Source organism: Scardinius erythrophthalmus (assembly GCF_964197995.2).
Source record: "Scardinius erythrophthalmus genome assembly, chromosome: 9".
In the NCBI taxonomy this organism is placed as follows: domain Eukaryota; kingdom Metazoa; phylum Chordata; class Actinopteri; order Cypriniformes; family Leuciscidae; genus Scardinius; species Scardinius erythrophthalmus.
This window is the reverse complement of record NC_138229.1, coordinates 8,849,624-8,862,662: the sequence shown is the minus strand read 5'-3', so window position 1 is coordinate 8,862,662 and position 13,039 is coordinate 8,849,624. Positions and strand designations below refer to the sequence as shown.

Sequence of the window (13,039 nt, the reverse complement as noted above, 5' to 3'; positions counted from 1 at the left end):
AGTGCCTATAAACTGCATTCAATTGTCCAAAGACCGGTTTTGTTTACCTGCCTTTGTAACTTGACACACCTAAACACACACAGCAAACTCAAACACACCCACAACCCATAAAATATTCACAAGTAACACAAATATCAGAAAGTCAAGACTGTATAAACTAGAGATGAAATGCTAAGTTTGAGAGATGCTAGGTTAAGTAGGTTTGCTTATACAAATCAAATAACAAGAAGATATCAGAATTCTTTAGTGATCTCATGTCTGATTATTATGCATTTTAACAATCTTGCTGTCATGGCAACCATTCTGTGTGTGTGTAATCCACAGGGGCGGTACAGGAAAGAAGACTCTAAAGCACGTCCGGCTCTTTGTCTCCCCCTGGTGGATAATCTCCTGAAGGACAACACAGACGGCTGCGCACTGGCTGCACTGCTGCACTTCTACTGTCCTGATGCTGTGCCACTGGAAGGTACTGCTGCTGGAAACTCTTCTTAGTGATGTGAGAAATATCGATCTGTTTCTCCTAACAAGTTTCAACCTTCGTCTGTTAAGCAGCAAAAACTGTTTTCAACATTGATGATAATAATAATAATAATAATAATAATGAAGGTTTCTTGAGCAACAAAACAGCAAATTAGAATGATTTCTGAAGGAATTTAAAAAATAAATAAATGCAGCCTTAGTGAGCATAAGAGACTATATAGGTACTGTATGTATATACAGTGTATATATATATATATATATATATATATAGAGAGAGAGAGAGAGAGAGAGAGAGAGAGAGAGAGATAAGTTGCTTTATAGAGTGGCATTGATATGTAATGATGGCATGTCAGGAAAGGGCCTTAACTCATTGAGTGGTTCTGGGGCCATAATCAGTTGGTTTTATTGTAGACTTTCTCTCTAAATTAAAGGTATAGCTCATCCAAAAAAAAATAAAAAATCTGTCAGTATTTATCCACCCTGATGTTAATTAGTTTCTTCTGTAGAACACAAACGTTTCGGGGAAAAAATTACGTTGCTTTTTGCCGTGACCAGGGGCTGTCATTTTTCTAAAAAGGACAAAAAAGTAGTCCATATAATGTATGCTCTGCATTTCAGGTCTTGAACAGACATCAATCTATATGGAGTTAATGATAACAGATTGTGCATTTTTTGGGCAAACTTTTAATACATTTTTTATATTAAACTGCTCATTTTTATTTTATTTTATTTTATTTTATTTTTGGAGGAGAATGACAGGATTGGGAAGTGCCATGAGTTGGACTCAAATTTGTGTCAGCCGCATGAGCACCAAAGCTTTTTGTGTCATAGAATGTGTTTTAACTGCTTGTCAGGGTTCTGATATGTGTTATCTGCATTTGTGTTACTATGAGTTGTTTTTTTCATGTCATCTGTCTCCATGGTTACTGATTGATTAGTGTGCACCTTATGTTGTTTTGCTTGATTAGTTCACTCTGTTATTTAAGCACGGTGTTTCATTTCTTTGTCCGATCTCGTCTTACGAAGTTTGGTTGTTCTGTTCCCATGTCTCTAGTCAAGCGTTCTCTGAGTATTTTGTCAACTTTGTTTTTAAACACTGGACTGCTGCACTTAAATCCTGTTTATTGGTATCTTTGCCTAAACCATACATGACACTGCTAGACCACATCTCTGACATTAAACTGCACAATAAGGAATGATTTTCTAATCTTAACTAATACTGCTAAAGTTTCTTGTGTTTTAGACTAGACTTTTCCTGGAAATTGGCCTATAAGACTACACTATTTTAGTCAGAAAGAAGTGTGTCTTCATTTAGTTTCATTGAGAGGTGTTGTTGTTGAACAGAGGCCTATACAGATAAACCCTCAACAAAATACTCTGCCCCTAATCTGGTCCTGTAGATAACAGACGTACACACACAAACAGCATCAGGAAAACTACATTATCCACTAAACTCTCTCTGAAGACCCTCATGATAGGAGCATAACAACGTTCAAATATTCAGGGTCAGCTGAAGGACACTGTCTCTGTGTCTCTTTAAAAGTGACTTATTGAAATAATGGCAGGGTTTTTTATTTTATTTTACACTCTGCTTAAAAGAAAATAAGTTGTACTACAAAAGCCTAAAAAATTCACATGATCCTTCAGAAATAATTTTAATATGTTGATTTGGTGCTCAAGAAATATTTCTTATTATTATCAGTGTTGAAAACAGTTGTGTTGATTATACTAAAGTGAAATATTTTAGTGAAAACCGTGATACATTTTTTTCAGGATTCTTTGATGAATAAAAAGATAACATTGAAATCTTTTCTGTCACTTTTGATCAATTAAATGCATCCTTGCTGAATAAAAGTTTTAATTTCTCGGGTTACTCTTTATTTTAAGGTGCCATTGTTACAGTGTAATTATATATTTAAGTGCTGAGTAATAATAAGTAACTACATGTACTTATTATAGGGTTAGGGAAGGATTAGAGTTTGGTTGAGGGTTAGTTGCATGTAATTATGCACAATTTACTGTTATTACTATGGTAAGTACATGTAACATATGTATCAAGGATGCAGTAAAACAAAGTGTTACCGTTTCTTTATACGAATGTGGGTACATGAGGGTGGAAGAAGAAATGAGTGAAAGGAATAAACAGCGAGTAGGAGTGTGTGAATGAAAGTTTGAGAGAGAACAGAGGAGCAGTTATTCAAACATAAACACATCCCCACCCCGTGACTCGGAGGATTCTGTTCATTACATCACGCATTCTGTTCCCGCCCTCAAAGACTCCATTGGCTTCTACTTGTGTTCTGTCTCCGCCCCCTCAGATTAATTCATAACGTCATTGGCTGTTATGTGGTTTGTTCCCTCCCCATCCAGATATCTGTATCAAAGAAACAATGTCATTGGCTGACAGTCTGTACAATCTCCAGCTGATCCAGGAGTTCTGCAGGGAAAACCTCAGCAACTGCTGTCACTTCACCCTGGAGGATATGCTGTACGCCTCCAGCACCATCAAGGTAAAGCCTGACGTCCACGTGCAGCACTTCTTCACTTCACTTCACTTCTCTTTACTGATACCATTTTACCGAAAGATTGATTGATAAATTTATTTTGATTTATAGATCATCTTGACATGTTTTGATGACTGATGTTTTCATATCTCTTGCATTTGTTTTTGCACATATTTAATGTTACATCACTATTACTGTTTAACATACTAAGAGGTATGGATTTGAACAAACCCCTAACTCTAAATGTGAAACTTCTTGGCGCACATTGTTTATGAACCTCAAATTGTGTGGCTTATTGAGGAGATCTGTGCTTTCTTAAAGGGATAGTTCACTCAAAAATGTTGTCATCATTTACTTATCCTTATTTCATTCCAAACCTGTATGACTTTCTTTCTTTTGTGAAACAAAGATATTTTTTGAAATGTCTCGTTGTTGTTGTTGTTGTTGTCGTTGTTGTTGTTGTTGTTGTTTTGTCCACTGGAAGTCAGTGGTCACCAAAACTGTTTGGTTACCGACATTCTTCAAAATATCTTCTTTTGTATTCCACAAAAGAAAGAAAGTCATACAGGTTTGAAGCAACATGAGGATAAGTAAATGATGACAGTTTTAATTTTGGGTGACCATGATGGTGTGTTGCATGACAATTTAGTTTTGTGTGCTGATTTTATATCACCATATTACTGAAGACAATGTAAGTTGACTAACCAGTGGAAAATTGTATTGCTTGTTTTTCCTGGTATGATTTAGCATCTGAAGTTTCTCAGATGTTTCAACAATGAGTAGGATGCGTGTTTCCTATTTGGTTCAGTGTTGCAAACTTTGTATGGTTTCTAGGATACGGAATCTGGGCACTTTCTGTGGTGATTTTCCACTGAATATCCTTTTTTAGTTTGAGACCATGAATGAGTGATAACTGGAGTATTACAGGGAATTTCAGCAGGGCTGATGCAGGATGGGAAAACCGACCAGTGCGTGTTTTAAATCTGACCGTTTGGAATGACTGAGTCATAGTTTGTGAGTGGGAGAGCGCTGCCATGTGGATCGCCTCAGACAGTTATGTTAGTGAAGCAGTTTGTCTAGATAAACACACTCCATGTGTAGCCTTTACCTCACATAGCCACCATCATGACACCAGCCAGTTAAAAGCTTTGAGCAAAATGTGTTACATTTTCCAATCCGGCAGCCGTGGGTTTGCCGTTATGTCAGATGAGTCTGTGGTCAGTTAAAATGCTTGTCGGCTGTTTCAGCCAATCACATACTCTCCAGTAAAACAAAGGTACATCTGATTTCTTTGGTCATTTAGGCCTTAAATGTTGTGATTACACTAAATGAGGCCTTTTTCATGAGGCTAACAGTCCTTATCTGTGCAGAAATAAATGTGTCTGGACTGAATAAATCTGCAGAGAGTTCTGGGTCTGTTCTGTTCGTGTCAGGCTGCCCCGGTTGCTTTGTTCCTCTCATGGCTGCTGTGCTGTTTCTTTCAATAAATACACTCTAATAGACTATACACTATTTAAAGTGCATTTTGCACAGTTATTATAGTATTTCAATAGCTTAAACTTGCACAATTCTGTTTCCTTCACAACAGAATGTGTTGATGTCAGATGAATACATCAACAGATGACCCTCTAAACTGATGCATCATTTACACAAACCTGGATTAAAGAAAGCTTTTTTCTGAATTAATAGCTGGACGCCATTTGTTGAACTCAATATGCAATGTAAAAAGATCATGGGACAATGTTTTTACATTTTTGAAATAGAAAACAATATATATTTTATACCCATAGTAAGCAGTATGCTATAATTTCATTTTGAATACACTATTCATGAAGTTAGTAAAGGTCTGTAAAGGCTCAATCTCTATTTAAAGGAGAACAGTGGCACCTTGTGGTTACAGAACAACATTATATGAGCAGCACTTCACACACACATCAGACCCTTCATTTCTTTCTTTTTGCAAGATTCAAATGATTGTCCAAAATTCATCCATGTAGGTATCTTCAGTTCTCCTCTTTCTTTGAGCTGTATCTTATTCTCCTAATTAATATTATCATCTGTTTATTTGTTTCAGAGTAACTACCTTGTGTTTATGGCAGAGCTATTCTGGTGGTGTGAAGTTGTGAAACCATCTTTTGTTCAGCCCCGCACAGTCAATACCAAAGGTAAGGTTCCTCTCATCGGGTGTTATGTTTGGTGTTCATGCTATGTATTTGGTTAACGCTAAGTTTCATATATTTTCTTTTTTAGCTTTTGACCCATCCCAGTCCAATAATCTGGCTCCCATAACCAAACAAAAACTGATCCAAAGACCAGGCAGTCCAGAGCAGTCTAGGTTTGTCTTTATTACAATGCAAGTTTGAGTTTTAATTTATCATGATTTTATGCAAGAATTTATATTTCAAACAATTTCGTCCTATAGGTCACAACCTGAAAATGAAAATGACAATTCAGGTAAGACTTAAAAAAATTAGTCATTCCTTCATAAAGCTAAAAAGAGATTTTGCATCCCTCTTTAGTTGGATACTGTAGCTCAACTGGTACAACATGGCTCTAGCAATAGGTTCCATTCACAGCGATCACACACATACTGATACAATTTGTAGCTTGAATGCATGGAATAAATGTAGATTAAGCTTTTATTTCATTGTAAACATTTACTTGCTGTTGTTGGAAAGTAAATGGGTATTTCTTTCTTTCCCAGCAGTTATCAGGCAGTCATCATCCATGTCATATGTGGACGGATGTGTGGGGACATGGCCGAAAGAGAAACGGTCTGCGCCCTATACTAACTCTCTATCCCTTTCACTCTCTTACTCTGTCTTTACGTGCTCCAGATATATAATCCTTTGTCTTCACCTCAGGTCTTCAGCTCATGGGATATCATTTGAGATTCCACTTGATGACAGCTCAAGTCCATCTTCAAGACGTGGACTGAACCGATCGGCAAGCACAGAAGGTTTGTGTTTTAAAGTCCACCATGCCACCCGAGGAATGCGGAGGAACCTTTCGTTCCAGCCCGTTAACGGGAACGCCAACAGCAAAATACATGAGGAGGATGATGAGAAATCCAGCAGACATCGTCTGGGAAACTACACTGGGTATATCTTTTATTTTTATTTATTTGTTTGTTCTTTTTTCTTTTTTCTTTGCCCTTTATGTAGCATTTACTCACCCTGATGTTGTTTCACCCTCAAAAAGAGAGGTTTGGGTGAATGTAAAATAAATGTGAACAGGGATGGATGTTGGATGCTCATGTCTCATATGCTCAAATGTCTCCAGAAGACATGAAATATTGTTTCATTTTAACAACAGTCATTTGAACTACTTTTATGGTGCCTTTTTTGTCATTTTTGTCATCATATGTTTTCTAAAAATTCTATTAAACTTTTGTATTTCTTGGAAGAAAGAAAGTCATAAGGGAGAGAAATAATGACAGAATTTTCAGTTAACCATTAACATTTTTCACTTATCTATTCCTTTAATGATATTAATCTTTAAAAAAGATTGTTACATTTTTATGGTCAACAATAAACATTAAAGAAATGTTAGTTTTTATCATGTTCATTGTCAAGCTGTTTTATTTTGAAGTAAGTTATCTAAATCTTGAGAGTTCACTATAATTGAATGAATATCCCATGTTTCAGGTACTCAAATGGCGTGTCAGCAGATAACCTCAGCCCTTCGTATGACCCTCAGCCCAACACTCCTAGTATAGAAGAAGCCCTGAAGATCATCCATGACTCTGAACAACCCCACAGCAGCTTGCAGCCCCCATCTGGAGACAGCGCCTTTTTCCTGCACAACCCATCTTCCCACAACTCCGGCACTGACTCAAACAATTCTGAGGACTCGCTTTCCAAGGTCAGAGCAGACGATGCGGACCTAAATTCCACCTCTACTGACATGGACACTGGAATCCATGTCCGTACCGAGGACATCCAGGATGGACAGGATGAGGATTCGTCCCTGAAGGACTACTCGGACATGGACCAAGATCATGAAGCTCGTTCCTGTCCACTTCCGGAGACTGTCGGCAGCCCGTGCCCAAGCCTTTTAGGAATGCGTTCCCTGGCCACCAGCATGGCCTCCTCGTTGGGTTCTGCAGTTCGCATGACCAGCTTCGCCGAACAGAAATTTCGTAAACTGAACCACGGCGATGGGCGTAGCAGCAGTAGTGGCGGTAACACGCCTGAGAGTGGCGAGCTGAACGTCTCAACCCCAGGAGCGACAGGAACGGTTCGCTCGATTACTCCTGACGCACGCAGCCCTGCTCGCATCACCTCCCCTCGTGATCCCTCACAACTGTTGGCGTCGGAGATGGTGCAGTTGAAGATGAAACTGGAAGAGAAACGCAGAGCCATTGAGGCGCAGAAGAAGAAAGTCGAAGCGGCTTTCACACGTCACCGGCAGCGCATGGGCAGGACCGCCTTCCTCAACGTGGTCAGGCGTAAAGGAGTCGTGTCGCCACTAGGGGGTGACAGCAAAGGACCAGATGGTCAGGAAAAAGAGATCAGTGACTCTCAACCTCTGAAGACACCCTTGAATTTGAATGACTCCAATTCCAGACTGGAGAGATGTCGACCAGATGGTGCCCCGCCGAAATCCCCCCTGGAGGAAGCAGCCGTGGAGGTGGACTTGGCAGAGTACAATCGATCCATCGAGCGCCTGAACACGTCTTTGAGCTTCCTACAGTCGGAGATGCAGCGTTTGGCACAGCAGCAGGAACGCATCATGCAGATGCGCGATCACCAGAGTTGGGTGATTTCGCCGCCGGACCCGGCGCCACGCAAACAGCTGCGTGAGTTGCGCAGCAGCAGTGTAGTGGGTCGAGGTTCGGTGGGGTCGCTCTCCCCCATTTTGTCATCCACCGGCTCGCCACGCACATCACACCGTTCGCCCTCTCTGATCAAAAGAAAGTCCGCGTCTTTCCATGCAAGGACGCCACGAACGCCAAGGCCCAACGACCTGAAGGTGACGCCCTTCAGCCGCATACTCAACACGCAGCAGTCGGTGGACAGCCTGCCTCGACTTAGACGTTTCTTGCCCAGCCAGATGCAGACCAGCTCATTTGCATACTTGGGACATGACGAGGGACCTTCAAGTGAGGACGCACAAAAAATTGCTGCAAATGCACAGACTGCTCAAGGTGACGCAAAGCAGGAAGACGCAAAACATGATAGAAACATGAATGCACCAACATCTGAGGTTCTGTCTCAGCCGACAATGGACCGTTCGACGGAAACGGCAAGTGGGAACATAAATGAAGAAGAGTCGCAAAAGAAGAAGGATCTGATTGAGGTTCCTCTCTCTATTCTAAAGCCTCTAGATGGGTATGACCTGGAGAGCAACAAAGAAACAGAGACTGGACCAGACCAGAAGATGTGCTGTGGCTTCTTCTACAAGGTGAGACTTAGATATTTACATACAAAGTAGGGAGAGCAGAAAGCACACACATATAGAGAAAAGCTGCCTACATAACTGAAGCTCAAAGTATACTTAAGTTTTGGCCCAAATACTTTGCGTATTTGGAAAATGTCCAGTTAGAAAAAATTGAGTTCACGTACAGTATGCACATACTATGCTGATGATGAAATTGTCACTGTACTCTTACCCTTATTGTATGCGTAAAAACTAGGGATGTTCCGATCAAGTTTTTTGTGCCTCCAATCCGATCCGAGTAATTGAAAATTGAGTATCTGCCGATACAGAGTCCTGATCCGATACTTGTGTTTTCCCAGTGCTTGGTGCCCACTTAAAAGTACAATAAATTTATTAAAATCAATCCAATGAATTCAGGGATGTGCAGAGTTTCCTAGGTGCTCAAATGTAAAAAAGGGGCATCCTTTTTATATTTTAATTCCAATATAATAATTACTACAGTAATTCTCTCTCTCTCTCTCTCTCTCTCTCTCTCTCTCTATATATATATATATATATATATATATATATATATATATATATATACTGTATAAGGACATTGGTAGATGTAATCTGATGTAAACAGACTGTGTGGTCACAATTCTAAATATGTTACTACTTATATAACTTCTTGAATTTTATATGTACAGTAAGCTGAATAATTGCAACAAAAAGAAAAATAAGTGGATTTAAGGTTTAGAAAGCATGAAGTTTGCGATGTCAGAATGCCTGTCTGTCACTCAAGTCCGAGGCTGGACGCAACCCATAGCTTTAGAGTGATTTGTTACAAAAGTGCGAGTCAGATATGCTAAACACGGAAAGTCGAAGATGCGCGTGTGACACGCTAGAACAGACCTCATTGGTTCTCGGGCGTCAAGCACACACATTCTAGCTTCTTTTTTGCCTTTAATGGTGGTTGGCAAACCCAATTGAAGGTGCATACCGCCACCTACTGTGCATGACAGCTGACATAAAATGAAGGATCAGGCTTAGGAAAGCCAATACCGATCAGTACAAAAAACACTTAATCGGCCCCAATACCGATCCTTGAGATAGGCTTGGGACATCCCTAGTAAAAACCAATGTATGCTTTAGGCTTGAGACATATCAAAGGGATGAGAATATACAGATCATTTATTTATTTATTTATTTTTTCTCTAAGGGTACTTTAATTTTGATTGACAAGCGTGACTGATGCAGTGTGAGCAGAGAGAATGTATGTTATTTCTGCTCGCCTTTAACAGGAATGGACTTTTTTATAACATTTTCAGTACATTCGAGGTGGATAGATGCAAGTGCCGTGATGTGTTAACACTTTGAAAACAAAACCAAAGGTTCAAAAACAAAAATATAAAAGTGAGGTGAGCAATGCAATGCATTTTGCTGCCTTCTCCTGCATCATCATTACCAAGCAACAGGGGTAAACAGCTGCAGCTTTGATGATGCAAATGCACCACGGTTCAGACCAAATAATAGACCCATTTCACATTTCAGGGGTTATCAGAAGCGGAACTCATCATAGTTGGGTAAAATTCTATAATAGTGAACACGAGACGACGGCAAATATAATATTTGTATTCCCAATGTCTCCAATAGCAGACTTTCCAAAAGAGAGGAAAAAATATAGAGAGACTGATTACATTGGTTAGAGGAGAGAAAGATGTCATATTTGCCGTCACTCCCTCAGACGTTGTATTATAAACACCCTTGGCGCAGCATTAATCATTTTATATAATAAAAAATCAACTATAATATATTTTTTTGTCATTTACTGCCAAAGTAATATCAAACAAAGTATAGCATTATAAACTTGTGTTCATTTAAAAAAAAAAAATATATATATATATATACAGTGCTATGCATAAGTTTAGACACCCATGCTAAAGTTGACTAAAAAGAGGAATAAAAAATCATCTTTTGGAAATTGAACTTAATGCTTTAATAAAAAAAAAATAGGAAAAATCCAACCTTTAAGGACACCAATTTTCTTTGTGAATGAATAATGTATCATAAATAAATAAATGTTCTTCCTTAATTCCCATAGAGGCAGGCAGATTTGTATTTTTAAAGGCCAGTTACTTCATGGATTCAGGATACTATGCATCCTGATAAAGTTCCCTTGGCCTTTGGAGCTAAAATAGCCCCACATCATCACATAGCCTTCACCATACCTAGAGATTGGCATGGAGTACTTTCCATAAGATCATCTCTCAATGCAAATCAAACTAGCTATTAGGCTAACTGAAATAAAACCATGCCAATCTTATTTATCAGGATGCATAGTATCCTGGATCCATGAAGTAACTGGCCTTTAAAAATAAAAATCTGCCTGTCTCTATGGGAATTTAACATAGGGGTGTCCAAACTTGTGCACCCTGTATTTTAAGGAAGAATATTTATTTATTTACGATACATTATTCATTCACAAAGAAAATTGGTGACCTTAAAGGTTGGATTTTTCCTAATTATTTAAATTAAGGCATTAAGTTCAGTTTCCAAAAGATGATTTTTTATTCCTCTTTTTAGTCAACTTTAGTATGGGTGTCTAAACTTATGCATAGCACTGTATATAAATCTTTACTCGATTTGCGATGTTGATAACTCTTGTCATCACAGTCTGTGAAAAGGGTCCATATAATGTGTAGCCTATATATTGATATAAATGGTTGTGACAGCCTATGTTTCTCTGTTCAGGGGCTTCAACAAGTGTCTTTGTTATTCTTTTTAATTCATCTCAAGTAAACACTCCATTGAACTGAACATTTTGTGTTTTAAAAATGTGTTGTTTTTTTCTTCATGAAGCACATCACAATGTTCTGTGAGAGACATTGTCTCATCCAGCCAGCTGCACATGAGCTTCTGTGTCAGACTGGATAATTGTTTGTTTGTGTTGCTGTGACTCAGGACGACCTGAAGGGAGAGGAGGATGTTGCACAGAAGAAAGTAGCTCTAATGGAGAAAAGGCTGCGGAGGGAGAAAGAGATGCAGATGAAGAAACAGCAACAGGAGGCCGAGATAGAACAGAAGAAAGAAGCAGCACGGTACGAAAAACACCACAAACACAAAACACAACACAATAATAGAAAATGACACGATCACAGAAAACAAAGCCACACAATCAAAGACAGCACAACTAATTCAACATGTCATGTTCACAGAAATCAATATACACTAGAGTTATTTAAAATACAATATAAATTATAGTTGTAACTATTAAAAATATTATATATAACTCTATTTATTTGTGCTAAAATGGCACCAAAAGGTTTTTTTTTTAAAGTAGGGGAACTATTTTTTTTTTCATTTACATGCAGCTGTATACGTAGTAATATAATGTAACAATTACCTATATTTTTTACTAAAACTCCATGCAACATTCACCTGTTTTACTTCTGTATTTAAATTAATCTTAAATGGTTTGTAAAAGTCATTATATTTGTAGACTTGCTTGAAATGCATGAAATCTCTGCTTCCTTGATCAGATTGAAAGCGGAAGAGGATCTTGTGAAGAAGGAAGAAGAGAAGGCAAGACGAGAGTTCATAAGAAATGAATATATGAGGAAGAAGCAGCTGAAACTGATGGATGACATGGACAGTGTCGTTAAGCCCCGCCCCCCTGGTGTCAAGCAAAAGAAGCCACGCCCCAAATCTATGCACAGAGACATCATGGAGTCTCCGAAACCTCCAGCACGGACAGCCACAGGTACGAGGGGAAATCAGTGTTGCTGTGACAGAGCCACAGCAGTTACACTTTATAGAGATATGAACCTATGAATGGCTTACTTTTTGTTTCTGCTTATTAAACTTCAATATATTAATTTAATCATTGAAAATCATTTTAATAATAATATTCTAATTAAATTTACAATATTAAGAATATTAATAGTATATCTATATTTTAAATTTTGTATGTAAAAATGTATTAATTCTAATTATTGTATATTATTAATAGTTATTAATATATTTTGATTTTTGTAAAGTATTTATGTTTTAATAATATATGTGATTTTAATACAATTCTTAAATTAATTCTATTTTATTTGTTAAAATATTATTAATTAATAATATACCTATGTTTTTTATTTTGTAATCAGATATTTATATTTTTAATGATATTAAAATTCCACATTTAATTTGCTGTTGTGATATCTACAGAGCTTTTCAAACTGGCTACAGAAAATGTATGCAAATTACGTGTATGCATATGCAAATATGTGTATTTGTGTGTCCAGGGTCACGGCCTCGTGGATATTCCGTGTCCAGCTTATCACTCGCCTCCCTTAACTTGGCAGACAATGAGAGCGTCCAATCAGACAAGAGGACCTCTAGGTGAGACCATGTCCAATTCACCATTACCTTCCCTGTAAAAGATTATTCAAAAGCAGAGAAAATAATGAGTTATTGTCGTGATCACAAACGACACGTTCTTGTGTTAATCAACACTGGCACACATCTCTATTGCTGTGAGACGGGTCGTGTTCATAACCTTCTGTCCTCCCTCTGTCTTTGGTATCTCTGTCTTTTCTCTGTGCTGGTTGCTCAGAGGCAGCAGACTGTCTCCTGGCAATCTGTGTTTCTTTCTGAGCTCCCCTAAAGGGAGAAAGGGAAGGTCAGTCTGCAGACAGCATCACAAA

The 13,039-nt window shown here is 38.3% G+C and overlaps 1 protein-coding gene across 2 annotated transcripts in view; it reads left to right on the top strand.

Moving 5' to 3' along the window:
* Nucleotides 1-13,039, top strand: part of camsap2b (calmodulin regulated spectrin-associated protein family, member 2b) — a 64,815-nt gene that overhangs the window by 47,664 nt on the left and 4,112 nt on the right. Inside the window, exons 5-15 of one of the 2 annotated variants that reach the window (XM_081375470.1) lie at nucleotides 325-466; nucleotides 2,851-2,990; nucleotides 5,059-5,149; nucleotides 5,235-5,319; nucleotides 5,407-5,438; nucleotides 5,692-5,758; nucleotides 5,849-6,085; nucleotides 6,632-8,390; nucleotides 11,310-11,446; nucleotides 11,888-12,108; nucleotides 12,638-12,734. In XM_081375470.1, the coding sequence (XP_081231596.1) occupies nucleotides 325-466; nucleotides 2,851-2,990; nucleotides 5,059-5,149; nucleotides 5,235-5,319; nucleotides 5,407-5,438; nucleotides 5,692-5,758; nucleotides 5,849-6,085; nucleotides 6,632-8,390; nucleotides 11,310-11,446; nucleotides 11,888-12,108; nucleotides 12,638-12,734 (3,008 nt within the window). Of the gene's footprint in view, nucleotides 1-324; nucleotides 467-2,850; nucleotides 2,991-5,058; nucleotides 5,150-5,234; nucleotides 5,320-5,406; nucleotides 5,439-5,688; nucleotides 5,759-5,848; nucleotides 6,086-6,631; nucleotides 8,391-11,309; nucleotides 11,447-11,887; nucleotides 12,109-12,637; nucleotides 12,735-13,039 lie in introns of both variants that reach the window. The other variant, XM_081375469.1, reaches the window with a different exon arrangement.